Raw genomic sequence first — 20,709 nt, 5'->3', positions numbered from 1 at the left:
ACTTTGGTGGGAGAAGGGAATAGTGGGATACTCCAACTTGAACTATTCACAGTTCATAAGGACAACTACCACTTGCACTCACCAGGTTATTTGTGGAAGCAGACTCTCTGCTTTAACCATACTGCCACTTGTATAGAAGAATTAAGTCCTCTTGCTCTCTCTAGCAGCAGACTTGATGCAACTACAGTATCTTCAGGACACTCACTAGCATCCCCTTGGCTGACACCCGTCCACTGACTCTTCCAACAGAAGGGGTGGCTCTCTCAGAACAGGCCCCATGACACAATTCTGTACTCACAGTAGGCAGAACAAGATCCTCTCCAGTGTCTCTCTTACAGTCAGCCCTGCAAGACATCTGGGTTCAGCTCCTCTCTGACTCCAAGGTTCTCAGGTCGACCACCTGAGGCCGCATGGCAGCTTCTACAGAGGAGGGGCAACTGCCCCCTCCCTCCCGGACCCCGCTGTCCAGCTGAAAGACCCGAGCACATGTGCCCTTGGCATTTATACAGTATTCCAGCATGGACCGAGGCACTTTCCTCTGCCAATCACCAGGGCTGTACTAAATGCCTATGCACTCATTTGTCAGGTTTCCTCCCACTGTCCAATATGCTTCCCTATTGGACCAGTGTGAAAAACTTCAGACAAACTGATCTGCACCTAAGCACCTCAAGCAGGCCTAGCAGATCCTGCTCTCTGGTAGGCAGGGAGCAATATAAATGTATCTGGCAATCTCTCTTGTAAGCAGAAAAGATCAAAAACTATATTCTCTCTTATAGCACCTACCTAGGAGGGTGCTACATCAACTAAATCCAAGAACAAATATTTAATATATTGAAACTTACCAATCCTTAGATATGCATTAGTTTTCTATTTTTTTTTGTTAAGTTTTCATCTGGTGATCTTGCCACTATCACATTTCTTTCCCTTAGATGATATCGCTTATGTACAGTAGTGTATGTATGCAGGAGCAGCATTGTACCCCTAGGCTGCTTGATCCTGATTTGGACTACAGAACACCTTCTTCTCTCCCCACTTTCATAACATAGTAGTAGGTGACATGTTGTTCACAGAGGTAACCTGGGCAGGACTGTTAAGACTCCTTGATATTTCAATGCAGAACATGCATTGTGTTGTTGCAACTCACTATAGGAAGGTACAAGCTGCCTTTTTTTCTGTAAGGTTCAATTGGTATTTTTTGGTTTTATCAAACAGATATAACAAAACATTTTCAACTGTATATTTACCAGACCAACACAGAGCAAATAAGGGTGCACTCACATGGGGTGCATTCACAATGAGTGCGGGCACGGCTCACCCCGTTAGTGCTTATGAGTAGTGTGTGTGCTCTGAACCATGCCATGAGAATGATTAAGTACACCCTGCACAGGGTCAGTTTGAAGAGATGGTCCCAGGTGCAGTTCATATCAGTGTGAGTGCAAACCTTTCCTAAGAACAGAACTCTGTGCAAAGAAGCATAGATCATTGTATTCTGATTGTCAGAGGTTTTGGTGTGCCTGAGAACACTTATAGTCCAATATGAGTGTAGATCAGTGGGGAGGGGGGGATAATCGAACCCGGGTACAGTTCAGCTCATGCATGCCCAGTGTGAGTGTACCCTAAGTGGAGATCTTTTTTAGGGCTTACATACATTTGCAGTTGTGTCATGTTCAGGGTTGCCAACCTCCCACAACATTTTTTACTGACAAAACATGAAAAATATACTCCCAGAGCACATTTTTTACTGGCAGCATGAAAAAATGACAGAACTCCTATTAGAAACTAAAACGATTAGAACCCCTCCTAGCGACAATTAGGAAAAACCCTGATGTGAAAGGAGTAGAGGTGGGGGATGTAGAGCATAAGATTGCCGCATTTGCGGACGACTTATTGCTATACATCTGCAGACCCAGGATAACCTTACCAAATGTATTAGAAAGTTTGAAAAAATATGGAGAACTATCCAACTTAAAAATTAACCCCGCTAAATCAGAGATACTAAATATTAATGTAAAAAAACAAGAAGAAGACAAATTAAAACTGGAATTCCCCTTTACTTGGAAAAACTCAGGGATAAAATATTTAGGAATCACCCTGACAAAAAAACCTGAAAGACTTTATAAAGAAAATTATATCCCGCTATTAAATGAAATCAAAAAAGAGCTCAATAGGATATCACATAGACCGCCATCATGGATAGGGAGAATTAATATAATAAAAATGGCAATCCTACCAAAAATAACCTATAAATTCCAAATGTTACCTATTTCGATCCCTCAACTATACTTTAGAACTCATTCAGGTGGGAGAAAAAAAAATTCAGGAGGCAGCAGTATCACCTCCTGCAATAACAGTGGGAGTGTCTTAAAGAGGCATTAAATACCAGGAGTCTGTGTTATGTATAGAGTGCAGGGTTCAGGTGTGCGCTACGTACAGAGAACAGTTTTCAGGGGTGCGCTACATACAGAGTGCAGGGTCCAGGGGTGCAGTACATACAGAGTGCAGGGTTCAGGGGGTGAGCTGCAAACAGTGTGCCATTTTCAGTGGTGTGCTGCATATGGAGAGGTGCCCCCTTTTCCCCCAAATCGCCCCCTCTTCCAGTACAGTTCTCTACTCCCACCCCCAAATCCCTCTCCTTGACAGTACCGGATACAGACCTGCGACTGCAGAAGATCAGGACAGGTTACTCAGGAGGAGAGTGTAGTGTAGCTGTGGGGCATGTGGGGTCATGGGCACAGGCTTCTGGAGCTGTTGCCTCCAGACAAGCGCCGGTTTACAACTACTTAACTATGCAGAGAGGCGGCAGCAGAGAAAACACAGTTGAGATCACTCCACAGCCAGAACTAGAGGAGCAGGATTGGCAAATGTGTCCGTCTGCTCCTTCCTGGCTCCGGCCTGCTTCTATTTAAAAATAATCCCCACTGGCTCCAAACTCTGCCTAGATAAGTGGCTGCTGGTACTGCATCAAACTGTCAAGGGATTTTTTCTTACACTTGCCGAGCCAACACTAACCTGCCAGAAAAAAATGTCTAATGGACATCTACTGACAGCTGTAAAAAAAAAATCACAAATTTTTACAAACTGTCAGTAAATTTACTGATGGTTGGCAACCCTGTTATACTATAAATGTTGCTATGTACATTTGCCTCAATTGGGCACTTAAACATATAGATTGTCACATGATTTGACTGCTCCACTTTCAGTTAGGTGACTTCCTTCCATGAGCACTATACACACAGGGTAACAATGCTGCTGATCCATACATACAGTACAGTGAGCAGTGATGGGAATAACGGCGTTATAAGTAAACAACATTACTACCAGCTTTACTTTTTACAGTAACTAGTAATCAAATAAATTACTGTTTCCCCGGTAGTAACGCCGTTACTGACAATAAAAATGTGACGTTACTATAATTTCAGTGGCCAGCAGTGTAACAGGCCGGTACTGTAGCTTCAGCTAGTTACAGAACATCCCTATTAAATATTTTAGCCCGCTGGATGTGTATACAGTAAGCTTCGGCTACTTACAGAACTTCCCTGTGCTGTAATACTCTATGTACCATGCTGAGCCAATCACGGCAAGCGGTGTATTCTATTAATGAATACAAAGCATGCTTGGATTGGCTGAGTCAGAGAGGCAGGCTTATACAACCTTTGCCAATTCGAGCAGGCTTTGTATGCATTAATAAAATACACCACTTGCCGTGATTGGCTCAGAGCGGTACATAGAGTATTATAGCACAGGGACGTTCTGTAAGTAGCCCGAAGCTTACTATATACACATCCAGTGGGCTAACATAATAATACAGAAGTTCTGTATGTAGCAAAAGCTACAGTACATATTTGGGCACATCCAGCGGGCTAAAATATTTAATAGGGAGGTTATATAAGTACAGTACCCAAAGATACAGTTCTGACTGTATCACATCCAGCGGTAGCTGAACTTATGATGTCAGAGGATGAACATGATGAGGATTTTGAAGGATTTTAAGTACCGGTAAGTCATAACCATTTGAATTAAAATTATTAACGATAAATAAAAACTGATTTTATAAAATGGTGTTGCCTCAGAAGAGGGGGTAGTCTTATACGGCGAGTATATGGCAAAAATCTATGTTTTAACTGGAAAATTAGGGGGTTGTCTTATACGACCAGTCACCTTATACGCCGGGAAATACAGTACTCCAGCTGAATACGAAAGTTATTTTGGCTGTCTAGTCTGCTTGTGACCAGCCAAACAATTTCAGGACACTTATTTATGTTCCAACTAATGCCGCCATTGTTCCTGGCTCCTGTGTGCTGCTAATCAAGATTTGAAGATAAGTGTGCTATGTTTAACTAATTGGTGTCTTTGCAGTTTAACTAATTCCTGAACTTTGCACCCTGTACAACCAATTCCCGAACCTTGCACCCCAAACAACGCATTCCCGTACCTTGCACCCCGAACAACGCATTCCTGAACCTTGCACTCCGCACAACGCATTCCTGAACCTTGCACCCTGTACAACGCATTCCTGAACTTTGCACTCCGTACAACGCATTCCTGAACCTTGCACCCCGTACAACGCATTCCTGAACCTTGCACCCCGTACAACGCATTCCTGAACCTTGCATCCCATACAACGCATTCCTGAACCTTGCACCCTGTACAACGCATTCCTGAACCTTGCACTCCATACAACGCATTCCTGAACCTTGCACCCTGTACAATGCATTCCTGAACCTTGCACTCCGTACAATGCTTTCCTGGACCTTGCACCCAGTACAACACATTCCTGAACCTTGCATCCCGTACAACGCATTCCTGAACCTTGCACCCTGTACAAAGCATTCCTGAACCTTGCACCCCGTACAACGCATTCCTAACGCAATAGTTACTTTCCCGGGTAATTCGTTACTTTTTTAATGATGTAACTCAGTTACTTTTTGTGAGAAGTAACTAGTAACTATAACTAATTACTTTTTTAAGGGACATGCCCAACACTGACCGTGAGTGAGCATTGCCTCTTTAGGACAAGAAGTGTGTTAATGGCTGGATCATTAGAGGAAAAAAGCCTGAAAGAAAACAAATGCAGCTCGCACATCTAAAGATTGATAAGTTGCAATATATTACATATTTCTTCTCTGGTGTAGACAAAAAGAAAAATTGCAAATATGTAAACATCCTGGACTTTTATCAAATATGAGATAGTGCTGTTCTGACCATATAAAATAACTATTAGGACAGTAACTTCTCCTATGTGGGATGGATTATTCTATTAATAGTGAAAAGGGTTAATTGGTCCATGACCATCCTCTCTTATGTTTCCATCCGCCTTACTAGAGAGGGCAGTTTTTGTCATTGGCTATCTTACGGGGTTTAGATGGCACAGGCTGCCCTTTGTATGCAGTGAGACTCCCAGCTGTGACTTGTTACCAAAGCATGAAATTCTGCATGAAATAGTAATGAGGTACAGGGAAGGCACACAGTGACGATGAGTATCATACTGTGTGTCAGTAAATAACAAGCTGACTTTTGATGTATTATTAATATTTACATTAACACTGAGACCTTCGCTTACAGTGACAGAGATTGTTATATACACATATTGCTCCTTCTGTTATGCATAGCTCTATAGTCACCCACCTACTCTACCCTAAGGTCTTTATTTTAAATAACTGTGATTTTTCTTCTGGGTCCTGGTCACTCTTCCCTTTAGACCTTGGTGTAATCGCAATTCAAATCATGAATACCCAATACTTTTTTAAATTGTATCTTCTACATAAAAACTCCAGTCCCTTTTTAAAGGATACATACAATAATGGCAAAGTTAACATCCATTTGTTTGTATATAGAGCAACTTAATAATTATAATGTCTTATGTTTACTTTCAACCAAGCCATCTTATTCAGGACCTAGCCATATAGTGACATGCTAACGCTCCATAGCTGCTCACTTGTGCCTGCCTGTATTATTTTGCTGGGATACAGGAAGGTGGGCTCTGTGTCACGCTGCTCCTTGTACACTACAAAATAAAGCGGAACTAAACCCATCAATTTAATGCTCTTCCAAAATCGTTACAGTCGAGGCATGCCACAAATATTAATTATCACAGTTGCTTGTGCTTTCAGCTGAACTGTCAAGCCATCAAATAGCTGATGTCATAACTGATAACGTGTGCAGCGCCATGGCAACTGCAGATCAAACGGAGGTTAAGATGGCAGCTTCCTTGGCTGTAAAGAATAGGAGGTTTAGTTCTGCTTTAAGATAAATGCAGAGCTCCCCACGTTGCTGTAATTCAACTAAAGACAACAATTGGACATGTTTGAGCATAGGATCTTGCTCAGTAAAAGACTGGATGTGAAATTAAGTGATTTACAGTTGAGCTCTGGGCAAACTGCTAAATAAACTGTACAGCTGAAATACACATGAACTACTTTACTTTAGAAAGGTTTTGTAATTCTGTTCATAAAGGTCAGACCAGGCTATGAGCTTCCATGCAGTCTTTATTTTAATTGTAGTGTTCAGCTGGTTATGCATAGATTTTTCTTCATTCAGCCCGTGGACAGCCTGTCAACAGATTTCTCCATCCACACTAAACAGGGCAGATAGACAAATCTTCCGCTGTGGCTTTTGCATTCTGACAGCTGGCATTGCTGGCTGTCAAAATATCGAGCAGTGCTTGCAGGATGCCGGTGCTGTTCAATTCACAATATTCCATCCGGTTCCTTCAGTTTTTCAATTGAAGGATGTTGGGTCAGAGGCCGCTGACAGGGCCACCGAGGAGAACATTTTGTATGGCTCACCGGAAATTAGTTAAAATTCACTCAATGTATGGTCAGCTTAAGATCTTCCCCCAGCCTTTGATTGGATAAAAAAGCAGCACACTCACTGTCAGCTGTCTCCCAGTTGTATATGGACAGAACATAACAATACAATGAAACCTGATTGACTTACAGTGCTGTAAATCATTATTTACAAAACTCACCCCCTTTCCTCCAGCCTAAATCCAGTCATACATGTATGGAAATCTGGCTGGTTCAGCAGGGATCAGCCAAATTTAAATCCATGTATGGGCAGACTGATTGTGAGATACTGTGATGGGGAAGCATGCATTTACTGATTTTTTAAATTACTGTATTTCTCTATCATTCATTGACAGACAGAGCTCCATATTCTTCCTAACCATTGGGTTATGCTGCCCCCTACAGGAGTAGGACAATAGGCAGGAAAAATTTACCATGCCTATGGGGCAGTCCCTGGGGGTATACACCCAATCACTCTGCTATAGGCATTCAGTTTTTTTCTGCCTAGTCAGAAGTAGGGACCTAGTTCCCTGCTGGGATTTCAGTCCTAGCATGTTTTTTTATGTAAAAAGGGAACCTTTTGTCTAAATTTTATTTTTTTTAGCTAGTTATGTTCCTGAGAGAACTACAATCAACAGCTGGACTGGGCATCGGACTGGATATTCTAGATCCTTATGGTCTTCCAGTCTGGCCACCAAGCGTGTGCAGGTCGCAACTCCGCACTAGGCCTCGCCACGACATAGCCCCACTGGACAGAGGCTGGCTCGTGAGTGAAACAGCTTGCTGGGATGCACACAGCCTGGTTTGGCTTGAGTCACAACGTATACCTTGGCCATCAGCACCCCCAGGGATGGAGAGGTCGTCACTGATTTTTTTAATTACTTTCTTTTTAACTATTGCGTTATTGTATTAAATGGTGTTTTATGTGCCTGGAAATCAGATCTAAAGCTAAACTCCAGGCAAACACACAGGTGAAATATACAAATGGGAGTTGTTTTGGAGCTGTTCTGGACTATGTGCATTTTGTTTTGACCAAGAATTATGGAAATGAGAAGGATCTGGTGTTGCTTGTGAGAGGAATTCTGCAACCGAACAGAACAAGGAAATGTTGGCTTTTCTGGAATATCTAAGGCAGAGTGTCTTTGACAATGAATTTATAAACACTTACTTTCCATGGTTAAGAAGAGTTGTGAGGACAAATATTTGGAAGGAGTGAAGATTATTCCACATTATAAGGAAAAAAATTGTTGTGGTGGTAAAAATATACTCACTCACCCTATGTGCCAAGGGTTGTGCTTGAATGGAAGATACGTAGGAAAAATTCACATTAAGATATATGAACTGGTAAGCATTGATTTGTTGTAAAATATAAAGAAGTCCTCCCCCAGCTGGGTTCAAGTTGGAGAAGATCAATGAGGACATTTTCTTTGATAACATCTGTATTTTCTTCAGAAATTGCAAGAAGTATGGACATAAATAGAGGAATGCCAGGAAGTGGGGCATACTAATTGCAGCAAGGAAGGTCATATTTCCAGAGGATGCACCAAGAACACAACATGCAATTTATGCCAAGAATCAGGGAATTAATATGCACAGTGCCCCAAAAGGAAAGAAGAAAAACGCCAGAGACTAAACCCAAAGTTGAAGACCAGAAGGAGTGAAAAGAAGTCCTGGAGGAGAAAGTCCCTCCTTGAAGGGAAACTGGGAATCACAAGGCAGAAATTGAATAACCTGTGGTGTTTGAGAAAGAGGAAAATGAGGAAGAAGAACTGAGTACTGTACAAGCAAAAAGGCAAAGATGACACTGCCTGATCATGATAAGGAAGAATTCCTACAAACAGAAACAAAGGAAACAAAGCAATTGCTTAAGTAAGGTTGACTTACAATACGTGAATTGTGGTTTATGCAGTGCATCCGAAAAGTATTCACAGTGCTTCACTTTTTCCACATTTTGCTATGTTACAGACTTATTCCAAAATGGATTAAATTCATTATTTTCCTCAACATTCTACAAACAATACCCCATAATGACAACATGAAAAAAGGTTTGTTTGAATCCTTTGCAAATTTATTAAAAATTAAAAAAAAAATCACATGTACGTAAGTATTCACAGCCTTTGCATCCAATTCACAATAGTGTAAACCCAACCTTAAAGGAATAATTTGCATGGCTCTGTCCACTGTCCTGAAATGAGCACAAATCCTCTAATTTTTGGAATATGTGATAGAATGAGACATGTGAATAGCTTCTGTTCTAAGAATTATTTGCTATGATGTAATGATGAATTCAGAGCTGCAATAATCTGTGTCTCTTATATCTTATATCAGAGGAACCTCTAACTTTAAGAAATCTGATGTGAATACTGTGTTTAGTATTTATTACTTCTCTTGCTAAAAGGTTTCATATTTCAGCAAGGGAATTAAAATATTGACCCAGAATCAGCCGACGACGGCTATTGTCCGCTGTCGGCTGATGTCACAGAGTAACTCCAGGCTCTGGAAGGATCCTGACCATATTAGTAGGATCCATCCAGATACCTGACCGGCAGCTTTCTCATCCTCTCAGTGCGCCACTTCTGCCACCCTCCCCAGCCCGACACTCCAGTGAGTGCAGGAAGGGCAGAGCAGTGAGTGATGAATGACAGTCATTGCTGTCTGCTCAGAGCAGACCAAGAACTGAGCGATCATGATAGCTCAGTTTTCAGACTTAGAGCTCATGAGGGACAGCTCTACTTTAAGTGTGTTCCCTACTGGCTGGTCTTCAGGGTCACCTATCCAACATTTGTAATGAACAGCATTAATCATGGGGATAAACCCTCTTGTTCTTTTGAAGGTTGGAATTTCATTAAATCCGGACTTTCCTCAATCTTTTTACCCTGAAGAAACTCAGCCTAAATTAATTGTATCTACAGCTTAAAGCACATTAACATGATCAATAAGATTTTGGTATAATAATAAACATAAGAATGAGTAGAGTGGCATACCTAGAGTATTTGACACCCAAATGGATCATTATTTTAGCAACCTCATGCGCTGTATGACAATATTTTTTCAATAATATTCATGAAATTAAAGAAAAATCAATAATAATAATGGCCAGAAAAGAAATGAAGACAGACATACTTAGTGATTGTTGAAGTTGCATGCACCTTTTTCGTGCCGGTACGGTTCTATTTCTGCATGCACTAGTGTGAACCTAGGCTGAAGGAGAGTGGGAGGAATCCATCTCTTACAGACAGCTAAAAAGGACATTCCTGTTAGTGGTAACTTATCTGTTAAAAAAAAGGAGAGGCTGTAATGTTGCCGTGCAATTTGTTTTGCAAAGTGACATGACATTGGCCCCAACACAATGGAGGCATCATCATGCGAGAGGTCAATCCACCACTGCTCTAAGAACCACTGGAGGAACTCTAGTTGAGAATGACTGATCTAAGATTTTGATGTATCTCTGTAACAACTACCTTCAAGAAAGGTACGCAGCTCTGCCTCTCTATAGAGACCTACAGTGTATCAGCCAAGTGAATCCTGCTCTACACAGGACATTATTACAGTGATATAGCATATAGAACAGATTGAATCCCAGCCTGCAGGTGGACAATAAACACATGGAATGATTCTTAGAGATAGTTGTATTTTTGTCACCTGATGGGTGCTTTGAGGGAAGCCGGTCCTGACAGTTGGACAGCGGTACATAAACTCCATCTATTGCTGTAATAAAACTTGCTGTGACAATGGGCCCTATGATTTCGATGAGTGTTATTCCAGTCCATCAGTGATTAAATGTGCTGTCCACGAGTGATGGTGTGTGGAAAATTATATTGAAGTTTATTATCTTTTGGGGCAGTTAGTGTTGTGTCTTTTATTTTATAATCTAAGTGATTCAATAATCTTATTGATTAAATCAGTTTTCTCTTTATGTAGGATTTTCTAGGATTGTGTAGCACTGATTTCATCTGTTCATTGTTCTGACTGCTGAAGGTGAATTCTGATTGGTTTTCACATCATCTTTCCTCATTACACTGTATTCTTAAATGAGCCTCTACATAAATATCTATGACCGAAGAGGTCATTTATTTTTGGTTTACATTGAACATGACAGATGAGAACTACTGGAATTGTATGTAGTTCAGAGAATGCACAGTCCAGGTGGTCTTTATGGCACACTATCCCTGGTAATATGGCTGTGATTACACACAAGAAACTCTATATCCCCATTCATTAAAGAGTGGACAAGTTAATATAGCAGGAAAGAGAAGGAAGGTACTGGGTGCTGCCAAAGTAATAGAGTATAAATAAATAAATGTAAGGAAATTGATAAAAGGTGTAAATATCTCTCAGGGGAGTGATGTGAATAATATGATGCTAAAACTGAAGAATAAAAACGTGTCCTATAAGAAAATGTACAATAAATACATAGGTAAACAAATACACAATATCCCCCAAAATGATTGATAAAGTGCAAACGTGATAGGGTGCGAGTAATAAAAAGTGACTGAGTGCTAAAAATTCCTCAAATGAGGTAGAAAACCAGTGGCTAGGTGCTAAAGAACATAGCCAATGAATAAAGTGACGGTGCTCCTAAACGGAGAAAAGGGAGTGAAGACGTTCCCAAAAAATACCAAAAAAAGGGAGATAGTAGATTTGACAAATCACATAAAATGATAAAGTGAGAAATCAAAAAATAATATAAGTGAAATGTGTCCACAAAAATGAACAAAAAGTGAAAGTGAATACAAATATAATAATGGCCACAAATCAAGATATAAAGCACCAAAGTAATAATGATAAATGTAGCAGCAGTTTAAAAACAGGTGAAGTCCCGTGACACTTGTATAAATTAGTAGGTGTCACATAACAGAAAAGTGACTATATAGGTAAGTCCGTATAACAATAAGAGTTCGCAATAAATGAAGCGGGTGACCACCTTCCGGTCCTAAATAATTGTGAAGTAAGGTGACACTCTTCTGAAGGTAACACGTGCAGGTGAATCCTGTGTCCCCCCAATGAATTGCACACTCACCAGAAACTGGTACCCCTACAGGGGTAACATGCGTAGTAGATGTTAAAGGTAACTTTCCTCTGGTAACATCAATATGGAGTGTATATCATCTCCTTTGCTCCATTAACCCTCATGGAGTAGTGATCATACATGAAATGGAGATCCCGATCATATATGGGGAGGAAAGGCTCATATAGTGAAGTACTGTCTGGTAAATGCTTTATTAGAATTAAAATGGTACTCACAAATAAGCAGTGGAAAGTAAGCAGTTCGTATTGCAAGGATCGTGGGTCCGTTCCCGGGTTACTTCCGGAACGCCAAGCGTTCCAAACACCGGAAATGCGGTTCACATGTACATCAAGCGGAAGTGACGGAAGGACGCTCTACGCGTTTCGTCATATGACGTCATCAGGAGCAGCTTAAAAAAAAACTGTTCCTTTAATTAAATTGTCACTGTACTTCCAGTCTAACTTCTCACTTATAGTAATATAAGTACCCACCAACAGACTAGAGATAGACTTTACATAACAACAGCTAATTTCACCTAGGGAAATTCCACCGAAATACAGTGAAGTTAGGTGCTCATTCACATGGATGCTCAGCTCCATACAGAGTGAAAAGCCATTAGTTTACTTTTCTGTCTAAACGCTGAGCTGCATGTATGCATGCATGCATGCATAAACTCATCTGCACAGTTTAGTTTGACAGGTATGCAGGAATGAGTGCATGGCCGAGATGCATAAGTTCTGTGTCAGGACCCATGCACTTGTCCCTGCATACCTGTCAAATTTGGCTTATCTGTATAAATAGCTTTTCATGCTGTATGGGGCTGAACACCCATGAATGCGCTTTAAGCTGAATACACACTATACAACTTTTGTTGTTTGATTTCCTATAGATTTACCTTCAACTATGTCGTGCAAGAGCCTGCCTGATTGCATACAAATTGAAAGTACAGTATTTAGCTTTGACCTCATATTATATGATTTGGTAAATCTAAAGGAAAAAATCTAAAGAAAATTGTATAGTGTGAATTCAACTTTAGAGCTTAGGGCCAAAGATCTGCAAGATTTCACTGCTAGCCACTGTGCATCTTTGCAATACCTACAATGATAATGATGGTTAATTTGTAAAAATATCTGAAGAAATAATTGTGTACTGCCAACAAAAGCCAATGACATTGGATGTATGGAAGATCATAAATAACAAGTATTTTTGCTTCAGGGATCCTGAAAGATAATTAGACAGCCCTTATTAAACCCCCTTATGACTGTGTGATTCATTCCACTGCAGCCAGCACCAAACAGAAGTGGCACTGGTCTTCAGCCTCCTGCTAGTATCTAAATGATACATACCTATTGCCATTTACCTTCAAGCGTCCAGAGGGCACTCTTTTTCTTTCCTGTGGCGGAGTTGGCAGGAAGCGATGCGGTTCTGGCTTCCTATATAAGCCGACACGTTTTGTCACAGGTAGTTATTTACAACTGATTTACAACATTCTTAATGGAGTGTGTCAGGGAAAGAGCGCCAGCTGTATGCCTCGCTAGAGGTTAAAGTGTCCTCCACCTTTGTGATGGTGCTAACAATTTTGGCGTTGCTGCAGATGCTCACTAAGTGGTCACAGCTGTTTGCAGTAAATAGCCATTCAAGGTAAACACCACTTTTTAATTGCATTTACCTTACTAAATATCCCCCATATGATCATGATATTTAGAACCTATGAGCCTTGCAGAATGCAGCACAAGACACCAACACAAAGCTTGCATATTGTATATGACAGCAAAGCAGCTCATTGCTTCAAGCAGGACCAAAGACATGTACACTGTGTCCTTTCTCATGTACACACATTTAGTGCTTTGCTGATTTATCCTGAGTATTTTTCTTGCTCTCAGCATGTTGTATCACTTTGAAACAGGTTTCCAGGAGATGGTGCAGATGATTACTGCTCAATGGAAGGAGCTACAGAAGCAGATACGAAGGCAGCACGGCTGGATCCTAAGTGCTCTTGATACTATCAAGGCAGACATACTGCAGACAGATGAGGCGCCAGAGATAATGAGTGAACCACAGGTGAGACAGAGTGCAAGAGAAGGACTTAAACTGATGAGTAGTTAGGCAGGATCAAATTATTCATATAAAGTGATCAGTCAGAGTAGATGTGATCTACTAGCCCTATTTGGGAGTATGCATTTAATGTCAATATTATATCCAAGCCCACTCAATATAGTGTTTTCTTCTATTGCCTAATCTTATATATGTTCACTAAAAGGCTTTAACAATAGACAATGCATTAACTAAAATTAGGATTGCTGACTCTATTCATCTCTTGCTCTATTACATGAGAAAATGCAATCTTAGTGCCCCTATTCAGTGTACACAAGCCAACATCCCTTTGCTGCTAACATGGAAAGCAGATGATACAACACATTTAGCATTGAGCCCCTAAAAATATAAATGATGCCATAATCATCAGCAGGGTATATTTTTACATTAGAACACAAAGGTGGATATGGTAAGTAAAAATGTCTGGGACATAGCAAAACTATCCCAGAAAATAAAAAGGGAATATTGCATTCCATCAGAGAGCTACCCCAACTCCCACAGGTTAGCCCACTGTAGTCTGCTACATCTTCCTAGATTTAATAGGACTGGTAGGTGTCAAGATGGCTAAAAGCATCAGACTGGGAAACTCATTGGATGTAATGCTTTTCTATCAATAAACTGAATTAGACACTGCACTTCACGGTAGGGTCTTTTTCTTTTTTTATTTGAAGTTATTAAGAACTCATGTTAAAAGCATACTCATCAAACAGGCAGTTTTTTCTTGTATATTTATGTATATCTTGGTCCATCCGATTGACAAACATTATGAGAATATTTATATGTTACTTTTAAATGAAAGCCACTGGTATTATGTTTAGACTAGCTATTCTCAACCAGAGTTCTTTGGAACACTAGGGTCCCTCCAGAGTTTACTGGGGTTTCTTGAGTTGCTGGTTGACCTCTCCTTTATTGGTGCCTGCAGAGTTCCAGGTCCAATGTCACCTAGCAAAGCCAGCAATATGACACAGATTATGTTTTTAGCTTTTTGTATGAGTGGCCATCTGACCATCACTGTGAGCATTGCCTTCTTCCTACTGACCAGCAAGGTAAGGGTTTTTTTTGCTGTTGACCCACAATTGACTGGTTTTAGTAAAGGTTATCTGAGACACAAAAATTATTTTTGGGGTAAAAAAGTTGACAAAGGCTGGTTTAGACTGTATGGACTTTATTATATATGTATGTTTTATAGATTTCCAGAGTTAAAGAGGTTGTAAACTCATACAATTATTTATTTTTTTTTCCCAACCTGAAAGAGAAACACATAATGAGCTAGTACGCATCGCATGCTAGCTCATTATGAAATACTTACCTTAGAACGAGCCCCCGCCGTGCCCCCCGCTTACCTGTATGACGGGCGATATGTTCAGTCGCCCGTCTTCCAGGATCACGGCATCCGGCCATCTGATTGGCTGGAACCACGATAACTTCACTCCCGCGCGTGCGCGCGGGAGCCGCCGATCACGGCATAGGGCTCTGAAGGAACGGCACGGGTGACCGTTCCTTCAGAGCGCATGAGCCGATGACGTCATCGGCTGCATGCAATGTAAATATCTCCTAAACGGTACAAGTTTAGGAGATATTTACAGTACCTATAGGTAAGCCTTATCATAGGCTTACCTATAGGTAAAAGTTGCAGAGGAGGGTTTACTTCCTCTTTAAAGGACAAAATACTTAGAATTGCAATTTTAGATTGTTAAAGTGATTTAAATGATCACCTTTTTTAAATGGAAATGAAAAGCAAAATATTTGTGTATAGATCATAAAAAAAACATTAGAAATACACCTTTTTCCCTTTTTTTAAGTAGTCACATTCCCTCTGTTCTCAGCTGCAAAAGAGCTGGGGGAGCAGAAGCAGCAGCACATCAAGCTTCCCAGTGAATGGCTGTGCAGAGGGGGGTGTCAGAACAAAACCAATCATTAGAATGGAGCAGACAGAGATCCCAGCGCAGCTAGAGAACTGACCACAGTGTGCTCTCCTGCCTAATGTGGTCAGTTGCTAATAGAAAAGCAAGGTGACTAACAGGAACAGCAGGGATTTCACACAAAGAAAACAATACAAAGAGAACAGGATACATTTTAATACGAGTACATAGTTCAGCAGGCACATACCAGGAATATGAAATGTTGGGGTAACATACCTTTAAGTACAATATTTTCCCATTTGCACAGTTTATGAAGCTTGGAGGGCTGCAAATACCCAAAGGAGCTGGTGTCCTACCCTGTTTCTCTGAAAATAAGCCCTACCCCAAAAATAAGACCTAGCATGATTTTCAGGGATGGCTCCAATATAAGCCCTACCCTGAAAATAAGCCCTAGTAAAATCCTTAATATCAGCCCTTCCCTCTGCAGTATTCGGAGAGGGAAAGTAGAGCTCCGGAGGGTCACGTGAGCACCCAGCGGCGCTGTAAATAAGGTATTTTCCACAATAAAGTTACAAAAGGAGACACACTGCACATTACATAATCTTTTTACAAAATCGATTACATGTTTTTACAATGACTTTATCCAAGGTTTATTTTTGGGATTACAGAATGTCATAATGCTGACTCCTGAGCTGACAAGGAGAGAGGGGGAGAGAACTTTTTTTTTAATTTTATTATTTTATTCCAGGTTTTTTAGAACATAAAGAGGGGTTAATGACACAACACACGCACTGTGCTGTCTACCATGCTTTAAAGGATCAGGATATTTATTTATTTTAGGGTTACAATCGCTTTAAGATAGTCTTTTTACATACCGTAAATAAATAAGACATCCCCTAAAATAAGCCCTAGTGTGTTTTTTGTAGCCAAAATTAATATAAGACCCGGTCTTATTTTCGGGGAAACACGGTATGTCAGAATATTTTGTTTTCTCAACCGTTTCTGTTGTAAGATTTGTAAGCCAGTGGGAGAAATGCTAAGAAAGAGGTCATACATAGTGCCTTATAATTTCTGGTTTGTATGTAGCTGTTAGAGGGTACCCTAATAAAATTTTATTTTTTTTACACAAAAATTATCCCATTTTTTTTTAAATGGCTTGGGATAAAACTAGTGCTTAACAGAGTTCTTCTTTAAGTCACACAATGTCTTATACACGTAGCAGTGAAGGGTTAATATTGTTTGTCCTTCAGGGACTTTGCCTGTATACAATTGTGTGTACACCTTTACCCAGTAGAACACAAATCGCTGTGTTCCGTTGATGTCACAGAGGGGCTATAAAATGTTTGTTGCCCTAATAAATCATAATAATGATTCTATTCTCTGACACATTTAGTCACATGACTGCTTCTAACGAGCAGCTTGACTAATTAAGAAAAAAGGAGGTGGGGGCAAAGGCAGTGCTCATTAGTCTGTTGCTGCGGGTGTGTTAGTGGAGAGTAGCTGTGCCAGTCTAGTTTTATTGTAGTTGGTGCAATGCAGCTCTTCTTACTGGCAAAGGGGTTAAACTTTTTACTATTTACTTACACAAACCCTTAGAGGACACCATTTTTCCTCCTTAGACATATAATATATCTCAAATATATGCTCACCGAACAGTACCGCGTCATTAAAGTTGTACAAACACACTCCGTTCTTCTCTCTCCCGACACCCATAAAGCCGTGTATCTTATTACCTTCAACATATGTTCTTGTTGTTGTTGACTGTGTGTGGTGTTTTCCCCTCATTCCTCCTCCCTTTCGTCCCTCCTAAATAATCCCCCTCAGAGCTGTAAAATATTTTGAATGCTGATTATTTTGTCCTCAGAATCATAATGCAGTAGAGTGAATGCTTTTCAAGATTTCTCTGACTGGTCCACAGATATGGATACACTGAGTCCTTCCCAGACAATTCACTGCAGTCAGCGACTGCATGAGGGCCATTTAAACTTCAGGTAGGCATCCACTAAAGAAGCGATGTCTAGTGCTGACCATTGTTACATCTCTGGGGTGAGAGCCAGCAAAGTACTCCACAAAATCTCAACAAAGCATCATTTGTACCAAGGCTGGTTCAAAAACCGTAGGAAAGAAAACTGAGGGTTTTATTCATAACAACCAATCAAAGTCCAGCACTGAGATTCTTTTTTTTCTGGACAGTAGAACATGGGAAAGGATGCTATGGCGGCAAACAGATCCTCTTTCTCCTTCCAACACATATAAATCAGCTTTAGTATACATTCTTATCTTTTTAACCACTTAAGCCCCAGAAGATTTTACCCCCTTCCTGACCAGGGCCTATTTTGCGATTCGGCACTACGTGACTTTAACGGACAATTGTGCAACCGTGCGACGTTGTACCCAAACGAAATTGACGTCCTTTTTTTCCCACAAACAGAGCTTTCTTTTGGTGGTATTTGATCACCTGTGCGATTTTTTGATCATGCGCTATAAACAAAAAAAGAGCGTCAATTTTGCAAAAATAACAATATTTTTCACATTTTTTTTATATGAAATTCCCTCAAAAAAATGAAAAAATCAAAATTTTTTAACATTTTCGGCCAATTTGTTTTATGCTACATATGTTTGGTTAAAAAAAATCGCAAAAAGCGTATTTTGATTGGTTTGCGCAAAAGTTATCGCGTTTACTAACAAAGGGAAAGATTTTTGTCATTTTTGTTGTTTTTTTTTTAACGCATAATGGCAGCGATCTGCGATCTTTTTTGCAGTACTGCGACATTGCGGCGGACAGATCGGACCCTTGACTGACATTTTTGACACTTTTGGGGTTACCAGTGACATTACTACAGTAATCAGTGCTATACATATGCACTGTTACTGTAAAATTACACTGTCAGTGAAGGGGTTAACTTTTTTTGAGAGGGAGGGGTTATGTGTGTCCCTAGGGGCGTGATTCTAACTGTAATTGGCTGTGGCTTGAGGTGTAGGAACAGTGATCAATGGTCCTACATAGTACAACCGTATGATCACTGTTTCTACACAGGGGAGAATGACAGGTGGCTTGTTTACATCAGCCGCCTGCCTTTCTCCCTCTCCACCGACGATCGCCGAGTGACCGGTGGACATCGGGTCCGCCGGTCACACGTGCGGGTGGTCCGTGACCACGCGGGAGCGTGCCTCCGGGGGCGCGCGCTCGCTCCCTAGATCTTCACAGGCTAGCGACGTAGTACTACGTCACTCTGCCTTTGAGGGGCTGACTGCCGACGTAAATAGTCGTGCGGCAGTCGGCAAGTGGTTAAAGCCCAACTAAAGCCAAAACATGTTTGATTTAGATACCCTGAGGAAAGATTAAAACCTTTGTCATGTACAGTGCATCCGGAAAGTATTCACAGCGCTTCACTTTTTGTTATGTTACAGCCTTATTCCAAAACAGATTTAAATCATTATTTCCTCCAAAATTCTACAAACAATACCCCATAATGACAACGTGAAAGAAGTTTGTTTTGAAATCTTTGCAAATTTATTAAAAATAAAAAACGAAAAAAAATCCCATGTACATAAATATTCAGAGCCTTTGCTCAATACTTTGTTGAAGCACCTTTGGCACCAATTACAGCCTCAAGTCTTTTTGAGTATGAGGCTGCAAGCTTGGCACACCTATTTTTTGGCAGGTTCTCCCATTCTTCTTTGCAGGACCTCTCAAGCTCCATTGGATTGGATGGGGAGCGTCGGTGCACAGTCATTTTCAGATCTCTCCAGAGATGTTCAATCGGGTTCAAGTTTGGACTCTGGATGGGCCACTCAAAGACATTCACAGAGTTGTCCTGTAGCCACTCCTTTGTTATCTTGGCTGTGTGCTTAGGGTCATTGTCCTGTTTGAAGAAGAACCTTCGCCCCAGTCTGAGATCCAGAGCGCTCTGGAGCAGGATTTCATCAAGGATGTCTGTACATTGCTTGCCACCACTATGCTTCACTCTAGGGATGGTATTTGCCAGGTGATGAGCTGGGCCTGGTTTCCTCCAGACATGACACTTGCCATTTAGGCCAAAGAGTTCAATCTTTATTTCATCAGACCAGAGAACTTTGTTTCTCATGGTCTGAGAGTCCTTCAGGTGCCTTATAGCAAATTCCAGGCGGGCTGTCGTGTGCCTTTTACTGAGAAGTGGCTTTCTCCTGGCCACTCTAGCATACAAGCCTCATTGGTGGAGTGCTGCAGAGATGGATGTTCTTCTGGAAGGTTCTCCTTTCTCCAAAGAGAAACACTGGAGCTCTGTCAGAGTGACCATTGGGTTCTTGGTCACCTCCCTGACTAAGACCCTTCTCCCCGGATCGCTCAGTTTGGCCGGACACGGCCCGCACTAGGAAGAGTCTGGGTGGTTCCAAACTTCTTCCATTTACAGATGATGGAGGCCACTTTGCTTATTTTGACCTTCAATGCTGTAGACATTTTTCTGTATTCTTTCCCAGATCTGTGCCTCGACACAATCCTGTCTCAGAGGTCTACGGACAATTCCTTGAACTTCATGGCTTGGTTTGTGCTCTGAGCTGCGCTGTTAACTGTGGGACCTTAAATAGACATGTGTATGCCTTTCCAAATCATGTCCAATCAAGTTGTAGAAACATCTTAAGGATGATCAGTGGAAACAGGATGCAGTGGAAACAGGAGCTCAATTTTGAGTGTCATAGTGTCACTTTCAGTTAGGGAGTCTTCAAACAAGACCTTCAAGATGAGATAGTGAGTCCAAATTGATGAAAGGTGCATTTATTCACTGCAGTGGAGAGACACAATATACAGAAGCTCAATACGTGTTGGCTGAGCAAAATAAGGAAGTATCTCTGATTAACATACATTAGGCTAACTAATTTATAGTAGTGAATATGCATAAGGCATAGGCATGTTACATAGTTACATACATAGTTTGTGAGTTTGAAAAAAGATATCAGTCCATCCAGTTCAACCTATGAT

The 20,709-nt window shown here is 40.9% G+C and overlaps 1 protein-coding gene across 2 annotated transcripts in view; it reads left to right on the top strand.

Moving 5' to 3' along the window:
- The window catches only part of AKAP6 (A-kinase anchoring protein 6), a 374,968-nt gene that overhangs the window by 174,782 nt on the left and 179,477 nt on the right, over window positions 1–20,709 (top strand). For both annotated transcript variants that reach the window (XM_082275684.1, XM_082275685.1), the window contains one exon: window positions 13,700–13,854. In XM_082275684.1, coding sequence (XP_082131810.1) covers window positions 13,700–13,854 — 155 coding nt within the window. The remainder of the gene's footprint in view (window positions 1–13,699; window positions 13,855–20,709) is intronic.

The sequence above is a fragment of the Pelophylax lessonae genome (assembly GCF_965119305.1).
Source record: "Pelophylax lessonae genome assembly, chromosome: 13".
NCBI classification, from domain to species: Eukaryota; Metazoa; Chordata; class Amphibia; order Anura; family Ranidae; genus Pelophylax; species Pelophylax lessonae.
Note: the sequence above shows the minus strand (reverse complement) of the source record. Positions and strands in the feature narration are given on the sequence as shown.